This window comes from Protopterus annectens, chromosome 14.part0, assembly GCF_019279795.1.
Source record: "Protopterus annectens isolate FY-2018-M chromosome 14.part0, PAN1.0, whole genome shotgun sequence".
NCBI lineage: Eukaryota > Metazoa > Chordata > Ceratodontiformes > Protopteridae > Protopterus > Protopterus annectens.
In genome coordinates, this window is record NC_056748.1 from 1,082,877,569 (window position 1) to 1,082,896,963 (window position 19,395).

Sequence of the window (19,395 nt, forward strand, 5' to 3'; positions counted from 1 at the left end):
TTCTGGAAAGGACCCTGGAAATTTTTGAACATTTTTCCAGGACCTCATGGACTCCTGGAAAAGGATCCTTGAGGTGTGGAAAATTGTGTGCCCAGAGCAGACAAGGTCTTTCTGTCCTTTTCATACTTGGATAAAGTGTCCTTTGAGGCCAAACAAAAATGTTCTGTCAAAGGGGGCAATGACAAAGACTTGAAGGCTCCGCAAAATCATCTAGGTGCATCCAAGCATGTCTCCTTATGGGAACACTGGAACCCACTGTCCTTGAGGTTCCTTCAGCCGCATGGAAGAAGTGGAGATTGATTGCAAGGGAAACAAATGAGAAGTAACAGGTGCCTGTACCTCTTCAGAAAGGATCCTGAAAGCGAATCAGAGTCCCTTTACTTACTGAAATATGCCAAATAGTTCAAAGACCTTAAGGCATAGGTGTGCTTCCCAAACCTGTCCATTGACCAAGACTCCTTGTTCAGAGGATGGACAGTGGAACTGTCTTCTGATAGTTCCTTTTTTGTGGCTACTGCCATGACCATGGCATCAGCAGGCACTCCTTTTGTCCAAAACTGTCTGCTCTCTGGTGCTATTAAAATTGTGTCTGTCTCCGGTGGATTGGTTCAATGGTGTCCCGGGTATTCCATGCCCGCTGTGAGATCATGATGTCATCAGCAGCTGGCGTCATCCAGGAGATAAAGGGGCTGGTACTGAACACCTCCAGGAACACAGACTCCTCCAAAGGGTTGCTCGACTTCCAACCACCTCTCTGTTTCTGGATTTCAAGAATGTACCCAAATTGGACATTTTCAGGAGGTGCCTATGGGAGGATGGCTTAACGTTTAAGGTGTTTGCCTTACAAGCACAAGGTGCAGGGTTTTAGCCTCACAAGGGATAATTGGCTAGGCTTAAAATGGCTTGCAAGGGCAGTTAGCTTAGTACTAACCTTTGAACCTATGCGCCCATGGGGACCCTTCACCTTCATGTAAGCCTGGGTCTTCAGTGACTTATTCCTCGGGAGAGTCTAAGTGCTTTCTCTTGCACGTTCTCTTCTTAAGTACCTCCTCAGTGGGGTGTTCTGGGGAGGTATCAAAAGAGGTGGAAAGACCCTGCTGGGAAGCCTGGAGTTTTGGTACTGGCTGTCCCTGTGAAGGGTAGGTGAGAGTCGAAGCAAGGAGGTGGCAAGTCTGTAAACTCAGCATCTGAAGGGAAGGGAACCATCTTTGTCGAGGATGCTGATAAGGCTCGCTCCATCACCTCAAAGGCAGATCCCCCCAGAGAGGAACAGAGCCCTGGATCCATAACAGCAAGCCTCTGGACCCAAGTACCTTCCTGTTCTGAGTTTTACTCCCCCAAGGCTGAAGTTGAAGCTGAACTAACCCGTGCCAAGGCTCTGAGGTGCAGAGACGGCTCAGAGAACTTCACAGTTAACTTTGACCCCCAGATCTGAAAGGGCAGCTATGGCTCTGACAGCTCTCCAGATCCAATGTTACCAAAGAGATTAGAAGAGCTTTGGATCTGAGGATAAGGATACTCTTGGAGCCAATGCAGATGGACCTGGACAATTCAGACCTGGTACCTCCTAGACCAGGTATGCAGTCAGAGGAGGAACTTCCACAAGGGGAGTGGTGTAAGGTTGGCTCTCCTGACCCAAAAGGGCAGGAGCTGATGGAACATTTGAGATGTTCTGTGCTGAGAGAATCCTTCTCATTAACCTCTACACATCTTCTTCCCCAAGGCTCCTGGAAGTGTGTGTGGACATGAGGAAAGAGACCTAGGTCTCTCCAAAAATGGAGAAGGGACTCTAGACAGAACAGAATCTACTGACTATGAGAATCTGGTCCTTGGAAGGGGCATGAGGATGAGTGCGAGATCTGACATTTTTGGTGTTGGATCTAAAGTCTGATCAATAGATGCCTAGGTCTCTTAAGCTTTGGATCCAATTGTGAAGTACACTAGTACAAAAAAAGAGGTTTTAAACAAAAAGGAAAGAGATATAACGTTTAACTTATCTCAATTATGAATAGTCACTCAAGTGCACTGAAAAAACACGTCTTTCACTGGAAGCAGCAAATGAGATCTGAGGTACTTGGGATTGGTGCACTGTGGGTAAGGGAGGAGCGTGAGAGTTTTTTGGTTGTCACAAGCTTTTGCAATGGCAGAGTCAGATCCAAGGGATCAGATCTGAACCCATAAGTTGAGGACAGAATGAAAATTGACATCAGATCAAATTTTTCTCTTCAGTAACAAGCACAAAGAATTGGGAAGACATTGTCACACAGAATATTTATGTAATACATTTTTGCTTCTTTAACATATTTAGTGCACTAGGAAAACCCTTTTCATCAAATATCCAGTGTAGTGGATATTTAAACTAATGATGCCCATGATTCTTAATGTTAGAATGGGGTATGGGGAATCTATACGATGCCCTGCAGTATATCAGTTTAGGTGATTGCAATGTATTACATAGATTTCCCCATGTATTATTCCATCTGTGTGCAGTAAAACCAATGCAGACTGACATCATATCACCTTGATAAAAAATCAATAAATACCTTTATAATTTTCAGCTGAAGTCAAGTACTGTCTTATTCTGAAATCCATCACGTTGTTTTCCAATCCAGAATATCTTCTGAAATTAAAATTACAGAAAAACATGTTAAGAGAATTCTGATAAGGAACTTATGTTTCATAATTTGATCTATGAATCTAAAAAAGTTAAAGGTAACTAGATTTGGTACAGAAGTGATAGCATTCTAGCTCATAAACAAATACTGATTGTTTGGGAGTTAAGCTAGGAGGAACGGCTGCCTTAAGGATTATAGTTTTTTCTTTGTGGATATGGGGTTTGGGCCATTCCTTTACTCCTGACAGACATTTGAAACAACCACACAAGATTATGTGCAAACCACAGTAAGAAAAGGCGTGTGGATTCAGAGTATAACTGACAAATCTACAGCAGTACTGTTACTGCAGCATGACAAAGGTTGATTTATTATCTTGCAAGCATTTTTGTACAAAGGTTATATTTAATCCATCTGTTGTATCGCCAAAATGCCAAAGTTACCAGATAATAAATGAAAGCATACCAACATAATGAACTGTTCATTTTTTCACATTTTTCATACTATCCTAACACACACAGTAGAAAATCATATTGTTTTCATAGGTTCATAGGTTGATACTAGGCTATCTGCCCTAGGGCATTTATAAGCCTAGCCAGAGTGTTTGGCTTTTGCCACCCTTTTAGATTAGTTGACTGTGCCTCTGTATAGTAGGTCACAGAAGATAGCCCTTTTGAGGTTAGTTTACTGTGCCTCTTTCTAGTAGGGACACAGAAGAGATCCCAGGGGTAAACCTATGATCTCCCATCCACTCGTCAAGATTTCTCTTGAAGAGGGTCATTAAGGGCCTCTGCCTAACATGGATTGGGATTTTGTTACAGAGTGAGGGGAGCCTCTGGGATATGAATCTGTCCCTCCAGCATGTCCTATTTATTTCTGTGCTGAGGTTTAAGTCCCTGGAGCGTGTAGCTCTTAAGGGATTTTGATTTCCTGAGGTGGAGCATGTCCATTAATTCTGGGTTGGACATGGCTTTATACGTCAGGCACAGATCACCTCTGAGTAGGCGGTAAGCAACTGAGTAGAGCTGGAGTTTCTTTAGCCTAACTGCGTAGGGCATCTGTTTGAGTCCCTTGATCCTCTAGGTGAGGTACTTTTGGGGTCTTTCCAGTTGCTGCAGGTGTTGGGTAAGGTACATCCCAAATGGGACATTGTATTCAATTATGGGCCTGATGAGTAATGAGTAGAGGGGCACAATGACCTCTCTTGATCTAGATGTGAACCCTTTCGTGATAAGGTGGGCTATATAGGAGGTCTTTCTAACCACTTTGGCAACGTGATTGTCAAAGGAGAGATTGCTATCTACTTGGGTCCCCAAATCCCTAATTACTTCTTCCATACTTAATGGATTACCACCTATGTGGTAATTTGTGGGCACTGTTTTTCCCAAAGGGGATTACTATGCACTTTTTGGCATTTAGCTTTAGGCCACAGCTCTGGCACCAGTTATCCGTCTCTGAGAGACCCTTTTGGAGGATGCTTGTGTCAGTCGGCGAGTCAATTATGGCACCCAGTTTTCAGTCATCTGTGAACTTGGTCAGCCATAGTCCTCCCATGTTAGCCTGTACCTCAGAGAAATATATACCGAACAAGAGAGGTCTCCGGACTGAGCCTTGTGGGATGCCACTTGTAACTGGTTTACAGTCTGACATGGCATCTGCAATTCTGACCATGTGGGTTCTATCCCTGAGCCAGTTTGCAACCCATCTTGTGACATAGGGGTTGATATTTAAGCTGGTGAACTTATTTATGATGCCCGAGTGGGGTATTGTGTCGAAGGCTTTTGCGAGGTCCAGGTAGGCTGTGTGGACTACCTTCCCTTCATCTATGGCCTTGTGACCGTTTCAAAGAAGTCGACCAGGTTCAAGAGGCAAGATCTGCCCTTAAAGCCGAATTGGGTAGGATCCAGTGTTTGGAGGTTCCCAATGTCTTTGTTTATGAGTTTCATGATGATATGCTCCATAGCTTTGCAGACCAGGCTAGTCAGGCTTATAGGGTGATAGTTTTCGGGGTCCGTTGTGGCACCACCTTTGTGGAGTAGGACCACTGTTGCTGTACGCCATTCCTTGGGTACATATCCTGTAGTAAGGCTGAGATTGAACAGTGGCTTTATATGAGGGTTTAGTTCTTGGAGCTTGTGTAAGACGCAACCCGGGACACCGCCTGGTCCCATTAATGCTGTGTTTTTGGCTTTGGAGAGGGCAGCTCTCACCTGTGCATCTGTGATGTCAGGGAGGCTACACTCTGTTGGGATAGACATTTGCTCTTTTGGGGGGGGGGGGGGGAGAAGTTTGCACTGAACCTGTCTGCCAGGATGTTGGCAATGTCTGTGGGTTCAGTGTATTTTTTGTCATTTTGCACTAACTCAGAGCATATCTGGGAGTTGCCACCCAGGTTCCTGACATAACTAAAGAAGGCCTTGTGATTATCTTTAGTATGTTGTGCAATTTTTCTTTCAAAGCTGGCCTTAGATGATTTTATGAGGGATCGTAGTTTCTTGCTAGTACTGATCAGAGATGCCTTCCCTTTTTGGGATTTTGCTCTATCATGTAGTAGCTTCCTCCTCCTGTTGTATAGCTTTATTTATGGCTGGGGTCCACCAGACAGGTCTCCTGCCTTTGGAGGAATGAGTCTTGGTTTTATTTGGGATAGCATGATCCATGCATTCCTGTAGGTGTCCATAGAAAGCGTTTGTAAAAGGATTCTGTGGTTTGGGCCATATTTTCCACTGGCCCGGGGGCTTTGAAGGATTCCACCTCGGTTTTGAGAAGTGTGAAGTTTGCTTTTGAGAAGGTCTTCACTGTGGTTTCCTTGGCTGGGGGTGGGGACAGGATATGGATGTCCAGTGAGATTAATTTATGGTCAGATCTTACCAATGAGGGGGTATACCTCTGGTATGGAACAGAGTCCCCATGTTGGTGATGATCAGGTCCAATATGTTTTCCTCTCTTGTGGGAGTGGTGACCAGTTGTTCCATAGCATTTGAGTTTATAAATTCTAGGAACCTTTGGGCGAGGGTGTTGGGGCTTGAGTAGTGCTCCCAGTCTATGTTTGGGTAGTTGAAGTCACCCAATATAATGGTGTTTGGAGAGACCTTCATATTCTCCAATGTTCTCAGGAAAGCCGAGTGGGGTTCCTGAGTTTGGGAGGGTGGTCTGTAGCAGCCTACAAACTGAAAGGCAGTTTTGCCCACTGTTAGTTGCACATGGATGGTCTCCGATGCTTCATGCAGTGCCACTAACCTAGAGGTGTGGGTATCTTTGATGAATATGGATACTCCCCCTCCTTTTGTGGTTCGGTCTGAGTTTTGGGGCTGAAAAGCATGGTATTAGGTATAACCTGGTAGTGCTGGAGTGCTCTCGGGAGCCTTGAACCTGGTTTCTGTTACTGCACAGATATCGATATTCTCCATACTGAGGAGAACCTCGAGTGCGTGCATCTTGAGGTTTAGACTTCTGGCGTTGAGCAGCATTACCCTTAGTTTCTTTTTCTTTGTGTTGTCTATGGAGGTGGGTTTGTCTTTTGAGCCTTGCCTAAAAAAGGCACTATGGGGGTGGCAAGAGCCTTAGCCAGTATTCGAAAGCTCAGGGGTGACAGGTGTAAGCCGTCCCTAGCGAAGCAACGTGGCTTGTCGAGCATGTCATCCCAAGTTGACAGACACTGGATCCCCTTTGAATGACACCAATACTTTAGCCAATTGTTAAAATTGATAATTTTGTCTTTATACTGTGGCATCATTCTTGGGGAGGGTAAGATTTTGCTCTGTCATGTAGTAGCTTCCTCCTTCTGTCATACCGGCCTGGGCTACATGATCAAGAGCTCCTCTAGCTCTCTTTTCATGTAGTCCAGGGAGGTACGTCTCAGGTCATTCACACCAGCATGGACAATGACAGAGTCATACTTGTACTTGCTTTGGAGTGACCTGAGTGCTTGTGTTATGTGGCGGATCCTGGCACCTGACAGGCAGCTTACAGTGACCTTCTCCTTGTTCAGCCTGGTGAGTGGGACGTCAGTGTGTCTGACAATAGAGTCACCCATTACAAGTGTATTAGGTGTGTTGTTTAGCCTTAAGGGCTGTGACTGTGTGGCACACTGACTTTGTGAACTATGTGATACGTGGGTATTGTTGTGGGGTAGCGGTTGCTTGGATGTCTGCTTTGGAGGTCTCTGCTGCTTGGGCAGATTTTTATTTAGAGCCTCCGAGTATGTGTTTGTGTGTTTATGTGTTTGGTTTTCTGTTGCGAAAGGTCTATGTGAGGCTGGATTTGTGGTGTGTGTGGTTACCTTCTCCTCCTGACTGACTGCGCCAGTACTGGGTCGAGAGAGCTCAGCCTTCAGTTTGGCTATATAGTTGCATCTCTTACATATATCTGAGCTTGATGGGAGGAGGAGAGGGTGGTCTGTGTACATATGGCAGTTGTAACATTGCCTCAAGATTCCCAGATTCACCAGCTGGACTGGAGAGTAAACCCAAAACTGACTTTTGGACATGTCAGAATAGAAGGAACTACTTTTTGACTGATCAGAAAGGACCAATAGGGAGCAGAGTACTTAAAGGGAGGATCCTATTATTACACCTGGTCCTTTGTTTAACTGTTGTAAAACAATTACCTTCTCATTAAACAAAGCTCTTGTCTTCCACGACACTCAAAAGTCCCAATATGTCACATAAACCTTTACAATGTGTGTACATCATTTTGATAGTGCAGTTCTCCAAACATTAATACAATTTTGAAAAATGTTGCTCTGGCTAGCACTGCTCAATTATTTAATCTATGCTTCCACTGTAAATATACAGAAAAAGGATATTATAAAAGTTAATAATCTACAGAAATAATACTATAAAAACAGTAAGCAAGCAGAATGGTTCAAATATATTAAATAGGTCCAAATATAAAAAGGAATAATTTAATCTTAACTAGATACTTGTGGTCACTTAAAAATACAGTTCTGGAGTACATTAATGACAGCAGTAGATATTTAAAGGAGACCTCACTGTAGCAGCAAATCTTATTTCAGTTTCCTCATCAGCCCTTCTTCATGCAGCTTTATCAGCCACGCATACAGATTAGTCAGGAGCTAGCATGGGTACCGGCATAATGCAAGGGTCGCATACTAACAGAACAGGTAAGTTAGGAGCTAGCACGGGTACTGACATAATGCAAGGGTCGCATACTAATAGAACAGGTAAGTTAGGAGCTAGCATGGGTACTGACATAATGCAAGGCTCGCATACTAATAGAACAGGTAAGTTAGGAGCTAGCATGGGTACTGACATAATGCAAGTGTCACACACTAATACAACAGGTAAGCTAGGAGCTAGCATGGGTACTGACATAATGCAAGGGTCGCATACTAATAGAACAGGTAAGTTAGGAGCTAGCATGGGTACTGACATAATGCAAGGGTCGCATACCAATAGGTTCATACTAGGCTATCTGCCCTAGGGCATTTATAAGCCTAGCCAGAGTGTGTATGGCTTTCGCCACTCATATTAAATTAATTTTTCAAATGAAAACACTGCACCAGCCAAGGAGTCCTCAGTAAATAATGAAAAGAAATGATGAAAGAAAAACCTCGGACTCACCACGAAATGAACTAAAATAAACTTTAATTGGTAAGCGCTTTCACGTATCAATGATATGCTTCCTCAGACCATGACAAAATGTTAAAAACAGCAAGCTTAAATAGTAATACATCCTGACTACTTGAGCATCATTAGTCAATCAATTATCCAATTAAGCTTGAAAAAAAAAAGCAACATTCTTAAAGGAAAATTAAAGTTTAAAATTCAGCAGGGGTATGCCCAGAGTAACTTAGTAAATTATAAAAAATGATGAAAAAATACATGTTGAATCACAATACATTTAAGACTAGCAGCAAAACCTTCTTTAAAACAAACTTGGTAAAGGCATTTACCTAGTTAAAACTCATTTATAGAGCTGTACTAATCTAATAATAATAAAAAATACTTCATTATACACAATGAAGCTAAAATTTTTTGTAAAATTGTGCAACATTATTAAAGCATATAAAATATATATACATAAATATGTGCTTAGACTTCAGAAATGTAACCAAGCTTATATCAATAAATATGCATATAATATTAAATACCAAGTAAACATTATAACCAAGGACAAGCTGTAAAATGTAAATGCACCCTGAAATAAAATAAAATAAACGGAACAAAAAACATAGAGACAGATCATTTTCTCAATGCTAAATGTGATCGTAAAGAGACATAGGAATTCAGTCCAGGGGGATAGTGTGCTTTCAGTTTAAAAATCCAACGTAACTCTTTAGTCTCTAACAAATTTATAAAATCCCCACTTTTCTCATTCTTTTCAACTATTTGCAATACTCTAAAAACAAAAGAATGGTTAGAAAAAAGAATAACATGTTTGGCCAGTGCATTCAGTTCGTTTTTATTCTTAATGTCATAATAATGATTGTATATTCTGTTCTTAAGCTTCCTCTTGGTCAAGCCAATGTAGAAAGCTGAACAGGAGACGCACGTTGCTAGGTATATTAAGCCCATGGTCTCACACGTGGCCTCAAACCTAGGTTCAAAGGAATAATTAACAGTGGGGTGTCTAAAAGGTTGTTCCTTAGAGATGAATTTGCAATAATTGCAACTATTACATGGATAGGTGCCTTGTCTGGTGTAACCGGACGGTTTCAAACGTGACGGTTCTGGCAGCTTATCACACAACAACATTTTTAAATTGCTGTTATTCCTATAGGTAAAAATGGGTTTTTTCCCCACCAATTCAAGAGTCGGTTGATCAATGGTTAGAATCTTCCAATTATTGGAGACAATATTTCTCAAAAAAAGAAAATCATTGGTATAAGTAGTTAAAAAATGTAATCTATCCTTTGATGTTCCATATGACCTTTTAAAGTTATTGTGCATAGAGGTGACAACTCTATTCTCCTTGTTCAATGGAGGGGCATCCCCCAAAACCTCCCTTCTAACATCCTGAACCAGACGTTTATCATAACTCCTGTCAATAAAGATCTTTTCCAGTCTATCCGCTTCTAAGGCTAAATCTTTCTCATCTTTAGATAACCTGGAAATTCTGAGGAATTGACTTTTAACAATACCCCTAAACATGTGACGTGGGTGCATACTGTTGTAGGACAGGATCGTGTTCTTCCAACAGGCCTTCCTATGAAGATTGGATACCAGCCTTCCCCTTCTAATGTCTAGAGTAATATCTAGAAAGTTTACTGAGACATACGATGCTTCTATAGTGAACCTGAGAAAATGTGTAGTAGACTCAAAATATTCTTTGAACTGAAGGAACTCATCTAACGTCCCATCCCACACAATTAAAATATCATCCACAAATCGTTTGTACAACAAAATCTTACTAAAACTAGGATGATTAAAGACGAACTGTCTCTCCCACTGATAGACCACCAAGTTGGCGTATTAGCACAAGGGGTGCCCATAGCTACACCCATCTCTTGCAAAAATAAGCACCCCCTGAAGCTAAAAATGTTGTTATACAATATCAAATCTAACAGTTGGCAAATGAGTATTACTTGACTGTTGTCAAAGACTGGAAATATTTGTAATAATTCCCTGACTGATTGTATGCCCTCTTCATTGGGTATGCTAGTGAAAAGACTTTGAACATCCATGGTGATGAGTAGGTGCTTGTCCCTCACTAGTTCTATATCCATGTTATCAATGAAAGCTAACAATTCATATGTATCCTTCAAGATACTGGGAATTTCTGATATAACAGGTCTAAGTGTGTCTTCTAAATAGACTGAAATATTCTCAGTACACCATTTACTGCCTGACACTATAGGTCGTAATGGAGGTGGGAGGACATGTTTGTGCATTTTTGGTAAACCCTTTATTGTGGGTATAAGGGGCCATTCATTGTGGAAATAGTCATAAAGTTCCTTTGTGATCTGACGACACATCAATAGGTCGTAAAAAGAGTCTTGGACTTGTTTAATTATTGTATTCAGCCTCACCTCATCTATCTTACAGTAGGTAGAGGTATCAGATAAAAGAGAAAGCATAAGATTCACATACTGTTCTGTATCAAATATAACAATACCCCCCTCCCTTATCTGCAGGTCTTAACATTAGAGAAGATTCATTCATAAAAAAATGCAAAGATCTTTTTTCATCAGCTGACATGTTAAAATAAGCACATTTTCTTGAGCCTCCATAAAAGTATTCATATAGGTCTTGTTCACAAGTTTTTACAAAACAGTCAATATGAGTTGGTAGTATTGGAGAAAAAACACTTTTCTTCCTATGCTTTGGAACACTGAGCGAAGCTGAATTAATTGCATCAGTAGAGCCAGTCTTGAAATACAGTTTTAAAGCAACAGTTCTACCAAACATACGAACATCAGTTAAAATGTCAGGTAAATTACTTCCCTGTGAGGGAAGTAAAGAAAGTCCTCTGTTCAGAAGGCTTATATCATTAAAAGTTAGTACATACCTAGACAGGTTGAAATAAAGTGGCTCTAAGGTCTGTGCCTTCTTGGTTGTGCAAAAATTTCTCCAGAGAGCTTCCGTTTCTTCGTTTCCCAGCTCTCTGCTCGATTGCGTTGGAAAACAGTTTTTCTGATAGGGAGTGGTAAAAAATGAGGGTCATCCATGACCGCAGCACTACGTATAGCACCCGCTTTCCTTATGGCCCCTAAATTGCGATTCGCTTCTTGGTTCGGCAGAGGCGTAGAAAAAACCATAGCTGGATCTGCAACGGTAGGCAGTTCGGGAGGTGTTACGAATGCTTCATCCGAAGTTTCACTAACAGGAGCTACCACTGGGACTGTAGATGAGGATCCAATCGAATTGGACGCTACTAGTGTGCGTTCCGAAGGCGCTGAGTTTGAAAGTGGGTTCTCAGTTCGTATACCATGATCGGCTCCTCTCGGCCAAACGAAGACATTACCAGTGGAAAAGTCTGTATAGTCACGTTGCAGTTTGCGATGTTTAATCTGCTGCAACTTCACGGCATAATTATTGACTTGTCTATATAATGATTCAAGTCTTTTTTGGCAGAAGTCATCTTGAAACATATCTTTAATCTCTTCATTAAGCAAATTAACTTGTGATAGACTATTTTGGCCCCATTGAGCATCAACTGCTAACAAAAGTTGCATATATTTATAGCCAGTCTCAAGGTTAATTTCCTGCCACTTCTTTAGTAAGGCAGGGTGACTCTCCCCATAAGTTGGCATACATAATATGCGCATGCCTCTGGGGATTAGTTTAAAATGAAGGCAAGCCTCCATATGTCTGCGTTGCCAGGCTAAACGTTGAAATTTAAACAAATCATTCTCAAGTAGTTTTATTTTTTCAGTAAAAAGTTGAATATTAGCTGTAGTTTCTGCTGATACTGGAGCAGATACATTAAAATCCAGTCCCAATAAAGGATTCTGAGAGTTACCCGTTATAGCTGTCCATTGTTGCTCTCGAGAAGCAGTCCTCGGTTCTGGATTGTAGTCAAACTGTATATTAAGGTTGGCCATAATCGTGTGCTGGAGCAGAAATTAAATAAGCAAGACAAAGTTTCAAATGAAAACACTGCACCAGCCAAGGAGTCCTCAGTAAATAATGAAAAGAAATGATGAAAGAAAAACCTCAGACTCACTACGAAATGAACTAAAATAAACTTTAATTGGTAAGCGCTTTCACGTATCAATGATACGCTTCTTCAGACCATGACAACATGTTAAAAACAGCAAGCTTAAATAGTAATACATCCTGACTACTTGAGCATCATTAGTCAATCAATTATCCAATTAAGCTTGAAAAAGAAGCAACATTCTTAAAGGAAAATTAAAGTTTAAAATTCAGCAGGGGTATGCCCAGAGTAACTTAGTAAATGATAAAAAATGATGAAAAAATACATGTTGAATCACAATACATTTAAGACTAGCAGCAAAACCTTCTTTAAAACAAACTTGGTAAAGGCATTTACCTAGTTAAAACTCATTTATAGAGCTGTACTAATCTAATAATAATAAAACAATACTTCATTATACACAATGAAGCTAAAATTTTTTTTGTAAAATTGTGCAACATTATTAAAGCATATAAAATATATATACATAAATATGTGCTTAGACTTCAGAAATGTAACCAAGCTTATATCAATAAATATGCATATAATATTAAATACCAAGTAAACATTATAACCAAGGACAAGCTGTAAAATGTAAATGCACCCTGAAATAAAATAAAATAAACGGAACAAAAAACATAGAGACAGATCATTTTCTCAATGCTCTACTGATGCAATTAATTCAGCTTCGCTCAGTGTTCCAAAGCATAGGAAGAAAAGTGTTTTTTCTCCAATACTACCAACTCATATTGACTGTTTTGTAAAAACTTGTGAACAAGACCTATATGAATACTTTTATGGAGGCTCAAGAAAATGTGCTTATTTTAACATGTCAGCTGATGAAAAAAGATCTTTGCATTTTTTTATGAATGAATCTTCTCTAATGTTAAGACCTGCAGATAAGGGAGGGGGTATTGTTATATTTGATACAGAACAGTATGTGAATCTTATGCTTTCTCTTTTATCTGATACCTCTACCTACTGTAAGATAGATGAGGTGAGGCTGAATACAATAATTAAACAAGTCCAAGACTCTCTTTACGACCTATTGATGTGTCGTCAGATCACAAAGGAACTTTATGACTATTTCCACAATGAATGGCCCCTTATACCCACAATAAAGGGTTTACCAAAAATGCACAAACATGTCCTCCCACCTCCATTACGACCTATAGTGTCAGGCAGTAAATGGTGTACTGAGAATATTTCAGTCTATTTAGAAGACACACTTAGACCTGTTATATCAGAAATTCCCAGTATCTTGAAGGATACATATGAATTGTTAGCTTTCATTGATAACATGGATATAGAACTAGTGAGGGACAAGCACCTACTCATCACCATGGATGTTCAAAGTCTTTTCACTAGCATACCCAATGAAGAGGGCATACAATCAGTCAGGGAATTATTACAAATATTTCCAGTCTTTGACAACAGTCAAGTAATACTCATTTGCCAACTGTTAGATTTGATATTGTATAACAACGTTTTTAGCTTCAGGGGGTGCTTATTTTTGCAAGAGATGGGTGTAGCTATGGGCACCCCCTGTGCTAATACGTACGCCAACTTGGTGGTCTATCAGTGGGAGAGACAGTTCGTTTTTAATCATCCTAGTTTTAGTAAGATTTTGTTGTACAAACGATTTGTGGATGGTATTTTAATTGTGTGGGATGGGACGTTAGATGAGTTCCTTCAGTTCAAAGAATATTTTGAGTCTACTACACATTTTCTCAGGTTCACTATAGAAGCATCGTATGTCTCAGTAAACTTTCTAGATATTACTCTAGACATTAGAAGGGGAAGGCTGGTATCCAATCTTCATAGGAAGGCCTGTTGGAAGAACACGATCCTGTCCTACAACAGTATGCACCACGCCACATGTTTAGGGTATTGTTAAAAGTCAATTCCTCAGAATTTCCAGGTTATGTAAAGATGAGAAAGATTTAGCCTTAGAAGCGGACAGACTGGAAAAGATCTTTATTGACAGGAGTTATGATAAACGTCTGGTTCAGGATGTTAGAAGGGAGGTTTTGGGGGATGCCCCTCCATTGAACAAGGAGAATAGAGTTGTCACCTCTATGCACAATAACTTTAAAAGGTCATATGGAGCATCAAAGGATAGATTACATTTTTTAACTACTTATACCAATGATTTTCTTTTTTTGAGAAATATTGTCTCCAATAATTGGAAGATTCTAACCATTGATCAACCGACTCTTGAATTGGTGGGGAAAAAAACCATTTTTCCTATAGGAATAACAGCAATTTAAAAATGTTGTTGTGTGATAAGCTGCCAGAACCGTCACGTTTGAAACCGTCCGGTTACACCAGACAAGGCACCTATCCATGTAATAGTTGCAATTATTGCAAATTCATCTCTAAGGAACAACCTTTTAGACACCCCACTGTTAATTATTTCTTTGAACCTAGGTTTGAGGCCACGTGTGAGACCATGGGCTTAATATACCTAGCAACGTGCGTCTCCTGTTCAGCTTTCTACATTGGCTTGACCAAGAGGAAGCTTAAGAACAGAATATACTATCATTATTATGACATTAAGAATAAAAACGAACTGAATGCACTGGCCAAACATGTTATTCTTTTTTCTAACCATTCTTTTGTTTTTAGAGTATTGCAAATAGTTGAAAAGAATGAGAAAAGTGGGGATTTTATGAATTTGTTAGAGACTAAAGAGTTACCTTGGATTTTTAAACTGAAAGCACACTATCCCCCTGGACTGAATTCCTATGTCTCTTTACGATCACATTTAGCATTGAGAAAATGATCTGTCTCCATGTTTTTTGTTCCGTTTATTTTATTTTATTTCAGGGTGCATTTACATTTTACAGCTTGTCCTTGGTTATAATGTTTACTTGGTATTTAATATTATATGCATATTTATTGATATAAGCTTGGTTACATTTCTGAAGTCTAAGCACATATTTATGTATATATATTTTATATGCTTTAATAATGTTGCACAATTTTACAAAAAAAATTTTAGCTTCATTGTGTATAATGAAGTATTTTTTATTATTATTAGATTAGTACAGCTCTATAAATGAGTTTTAACTAGGTAAATGCCTTTACCAAGTTTGTTTTAAAGAAGGTTTTGCTGCTAGTCTTAAATGTATTGTGATTCAACATGTATTTTTTCATCATTTTTTATCATTTACTAAGTTACTCTGGGCATACCCCTGCTGAATTTTAAACTTTAATTTTCCTTTAAGAACGTTGCTTCTTTTTCAAGCTTAATTGGATAATTGATTGACTAATGATGCTCAAGTAGTCAGGATGTATTACTATTTAAGCTTGCTGTTTTTAACATTTTGTCATGGTCTGAGGAAGCGTATCATTGATACGTGAAAGCGCTTACCAATTAAAGTTTATTTTAGTTCATTTCGTGGTGAGTCAGAGGTTTTTCTTTCATCATTAAATTAATTTTGCTATGCCCTTTTTCAAGGTTAGTATACTGTGCCTCTGTCTAACAGTGACACAGAAGTGATACCCAGGGTAAACTTACGATCTCCCATCCACTCATCAAGATTCCTCTTGAACAGAGTCAATGAGGGACTCTGCCTAACCTGGACTGGGATTTTATTCCAGAGTGAAGGGAGCCTCTGGGTTATGAATCTGTCCCTCCAGTATGTCCTATTTATATAGGTTCATACTAATAGAACAGGTTAGTTAGGAGCTAGTACGGGTACTGACATAATGCAAGGGTCGCATACTAATAGAACAGGTACAGCCTGGGGGGCTCCTTTGAAGCAAGAAACTCCTTATAGGAAAATTAATTTGTGTAGCCAAATTATAGCATATAAAATAGTGAATAAATAATGCTAATACATACAATATTTCACAAAATTAAGAATATGAAAGGTTTTTTTTGGATTATACTTATGCTGATTTTTTGCTAAAGGGACCACCTTTGTACCCGATTGTCCCGCTAATTTAGCTGATGTGTTACTGGATCTGAAAGGTTTTGTACATAAAATGAATTTGACAATTTTATTTAAGGATGCACCAGTGGAGAATGACGCCCTTAGAGCTACCAGTTTATATACTCCCCCCTACATCCGGTTTTGGGCTTATTTGAAAAATTATATGAACTGGACCTTCAGGTTACCCTGGGTAAAAATAACAGGATAGCAAATAACTTTGAGCAGGTTGACATTGATAAGATAATGTTTATTAGAAACCATGAACTCGGGGCGATGAAACCGGATAAGGGAGGGGGATGGTGATTATGTATAAACATGATTATAACAAAAGTATTTTTGATATCTTAGATGGAAGAGCTTAAAAGGCATCTAGTAGAGCTGAATTTAATACAGCTTATAGTAGGATAGCAGAGCAACTGAGGGACACGTTTATTGAAGGATGGATAACTTTGGAAGATTTTAAACATTTGACTATTGTTTCTTCTGTAATCCCTACTCTGTTTGGGGTCCCTAAAATTCACAAGTCCATGGACCCCCCCCCCGCCATGAGACCTATTGTCGATGGGAGGTGATCTATTACAATGGCATATACTCAGTTTTTGGATCATAATTTAAAGCCCCCCTGCACCCCCTAAGTGGGGGGTCCACCACCCCCACAGCCCCCATAAATTAAATATATCAACTCCAAGGTCACACTACAGTGGGGTTAGGAAATTTACGGGGGGTGGGCGGGTGCAGGGGGGGGCTTGCCCCCTGCATAAATGTAGTAAAACCTCTGAGAGATGTTATTTATAGTTGCTTTGTAGCTTTCAATGTTTTGAGATTCGATGCTATGAGTTTTAGATGTTTTGGGTTTTAGATGTTGTGGTTTAGATGTTATGGGTTTTCGATGTTTTCAAGTGGAACAGTCTGGAAACACTCCTAATGTTTGCTGCAGATGTAACCATAGCTCCAGTGGGGAGAACCTGAACAGGACCTTGAAGTGTTTTGCAATATGTACTGCAAAAAAGACAATACAGTTGATAATGGTTGCAATGTTTGGTTGGTAACAGGTGACTCATGTTTTGTTTTCATGAAGACACAGCAGGTAATATTTCTTTAACTATCCATGAACATGTAATTCAAGTAAGAAATGGTCGTCAGCACTCTGGTAATTAGGATAAAATAGTGGTAATTTAAGTGAATGGCTGAATGGAACAGAAGAAAGTTCATGAAATAGGATTTTAATGACAACTTATTAAGGAATCGTGTATATGGAACTTTACACATTAGAACTTGCAGTTCAGAGGTTCATATTCCTGAAAAAACTGCAAGTACAAAAAGTGATTTCCATGAAAAGGGTTGCAAATCTGCCTGGCTCCATGGTATACAGAGAGAGAGAGAGAGAGAGACGGAGCGCTAACTATGACGCAGGTTACCAGGGTTCGATTAGCAGCTCCAGCAGTGGAAGGGAACAGTGAGGAGTGTGGCCTGCTTGCCTCATTCTGGAGGAAGGGTGGGTCACACAGGTCTGGGAAGCACATTGGGATGGGTATATTTCACCAGTGCAGAGCATGAGAGCAGGGAACCATCTCCTGTGCTTTGAGGTTGGTGGGCAGGGCTGCTTGGTGGAGGGTGTCCCTTGCAGAGGTGAGGGACTGCACAGTGAGGACAACTCACTGCATTACTTAATTTACCAGACTCACCAACATATAGTTTTCCTTGTGATGACAGAACAATAGGGTCAAGTTGGTTGAGATGGGGATTAAGATAAGCATGCACTGGGTACAAAAAAACTAACCAAAAAACAGAATTCATATACAGCAAATCTGCAGAAACAAGGAATTGCACGGTTATCTTTGACACCATAACATTCAGATCACAAGAAGATGAAATGTAGTGTGTTTAAGTGCAGAGGTACTTGAAGAAACGTGCATTTCTTATGACGTCTGACTGGGTCAGGAACCCATTTTCAGCAGAGGCCTGCGGAGAAAAGCTCAAACAATGTTGTTCAGAAAAGTTTATATGATTAGCTGCTAAATGGAGGTTAGGAGGCATTCACGTTTTCATTATAGATTACACAAACAGTGAATAATTCAGGATTTCAGCTTGAATCCTGTGTACAAAAGAAAACAAAATTCAGATATAACTCTACAAAAAGACAAATAACACTGAGAAGTTACAAGTTATATTACTAGTGCAGACTACTTGCAGAAACAAACCTTTGGTAAAATAATAAAAAAAAAACTGTCACACTACATGCATGGTAAAAAGCCTCTGCCTGCCCAGCAAACAAATTACACACAGTGTTAGAATTTGTAAAATGCACACCTAATGCAGGCCAAATTGAAAAATCCACATTTCAGAAACTAGTCCTGAAATTAATATATTAATCATCTGCAGCTCTAGTGAAGAAATGATAATAGTCACTTTGGTTCACTCTGGCATTTAAAATTAAAAACAAAATAGGTATAAACAATAAAGCAAGAGCTCATGCAAGCAGCAACAACACTGTTTTTGGAGAAGATTCATTGATGTAATCTGTTTGTATATATTGCTGGACAAGTTCCACAGACAAACTGAGTACATACATTTAATAAACAAAAAATAGACCCCAGGTGGTGCACAATAAAGCATTCAAACAGTTGGGTTTTACACAATTTATTCCAAGTATTCACTCCACAGTAAAAACATATAACGCTCCATCTAACTGATATGTTTTCATTTTTAAAACTTCATCAGATGTGGGCTGGTCTTCATAGTTAAAAACATCCAATCATCTACTTCGTACTAAATGAGACTTAAATTTAAATATGTAACCTGTAAACTCCATAGAGCAAAACGTACTAAATGAGACTTGAATTTAAATATGTAACCTGTAAACTCCATAGAGAAAAATGTTTTTGCTCTATGGAGTTTACAGGTTACATATTTAAATTTAAGTCTCATTTAGTACGAAGTAAATGATTGGATGTTTTTAACTGAAACTTGTATAAGTAAGAATTGTATGAAGACCAGCCCACATCTGATGAAGTTTTAAAATGAAAACGTATCAGTTAGATCGAGTGTTATATGTTTTTACTGTGGAGTGAATACTTGAAATAAATCGCATAAAACCAGACTGTCTGAACGCTTTATTGTGCACCTTCTGGGGTCTATTTTTTGTTTATCAGTGACCGTTTGGCCCTTTTTGGCAACTTTTATGAATTTCTTGCTTACATACATTTAATAACAAAACTGGAAAGCATGTAGGAATTTCA

The 19,395-nt window shown here is 39.5% G+C and overlaps 1 protein-coding gene across 1 annotated transcript in view; it reads right to left on the reverse strand.

The window, feature by feature from the left end:
* The window catches only part of CFAP46 (cilia and flagella associated protein 46), a 3,596,153-nt gene that overhangs the window by 3,502,484 nt on the left and 74,274 nt on the right, over positions 1 to 19,395 (reverse strand). The window contains exon 2 of the mRNA XM_044056880.1: positions 2,544 to 2,620. Within this exon, the coding sequence (XP_043912815.1) occupies positions 2,544 to 2,592 (49 nt within the window). The 5' untranslated portion in view covers positions 2,593 to 2,620. The remainder of the gene's footprint in view (positions 1 to 2,543; positions 2,621 to 19,395) is intronic.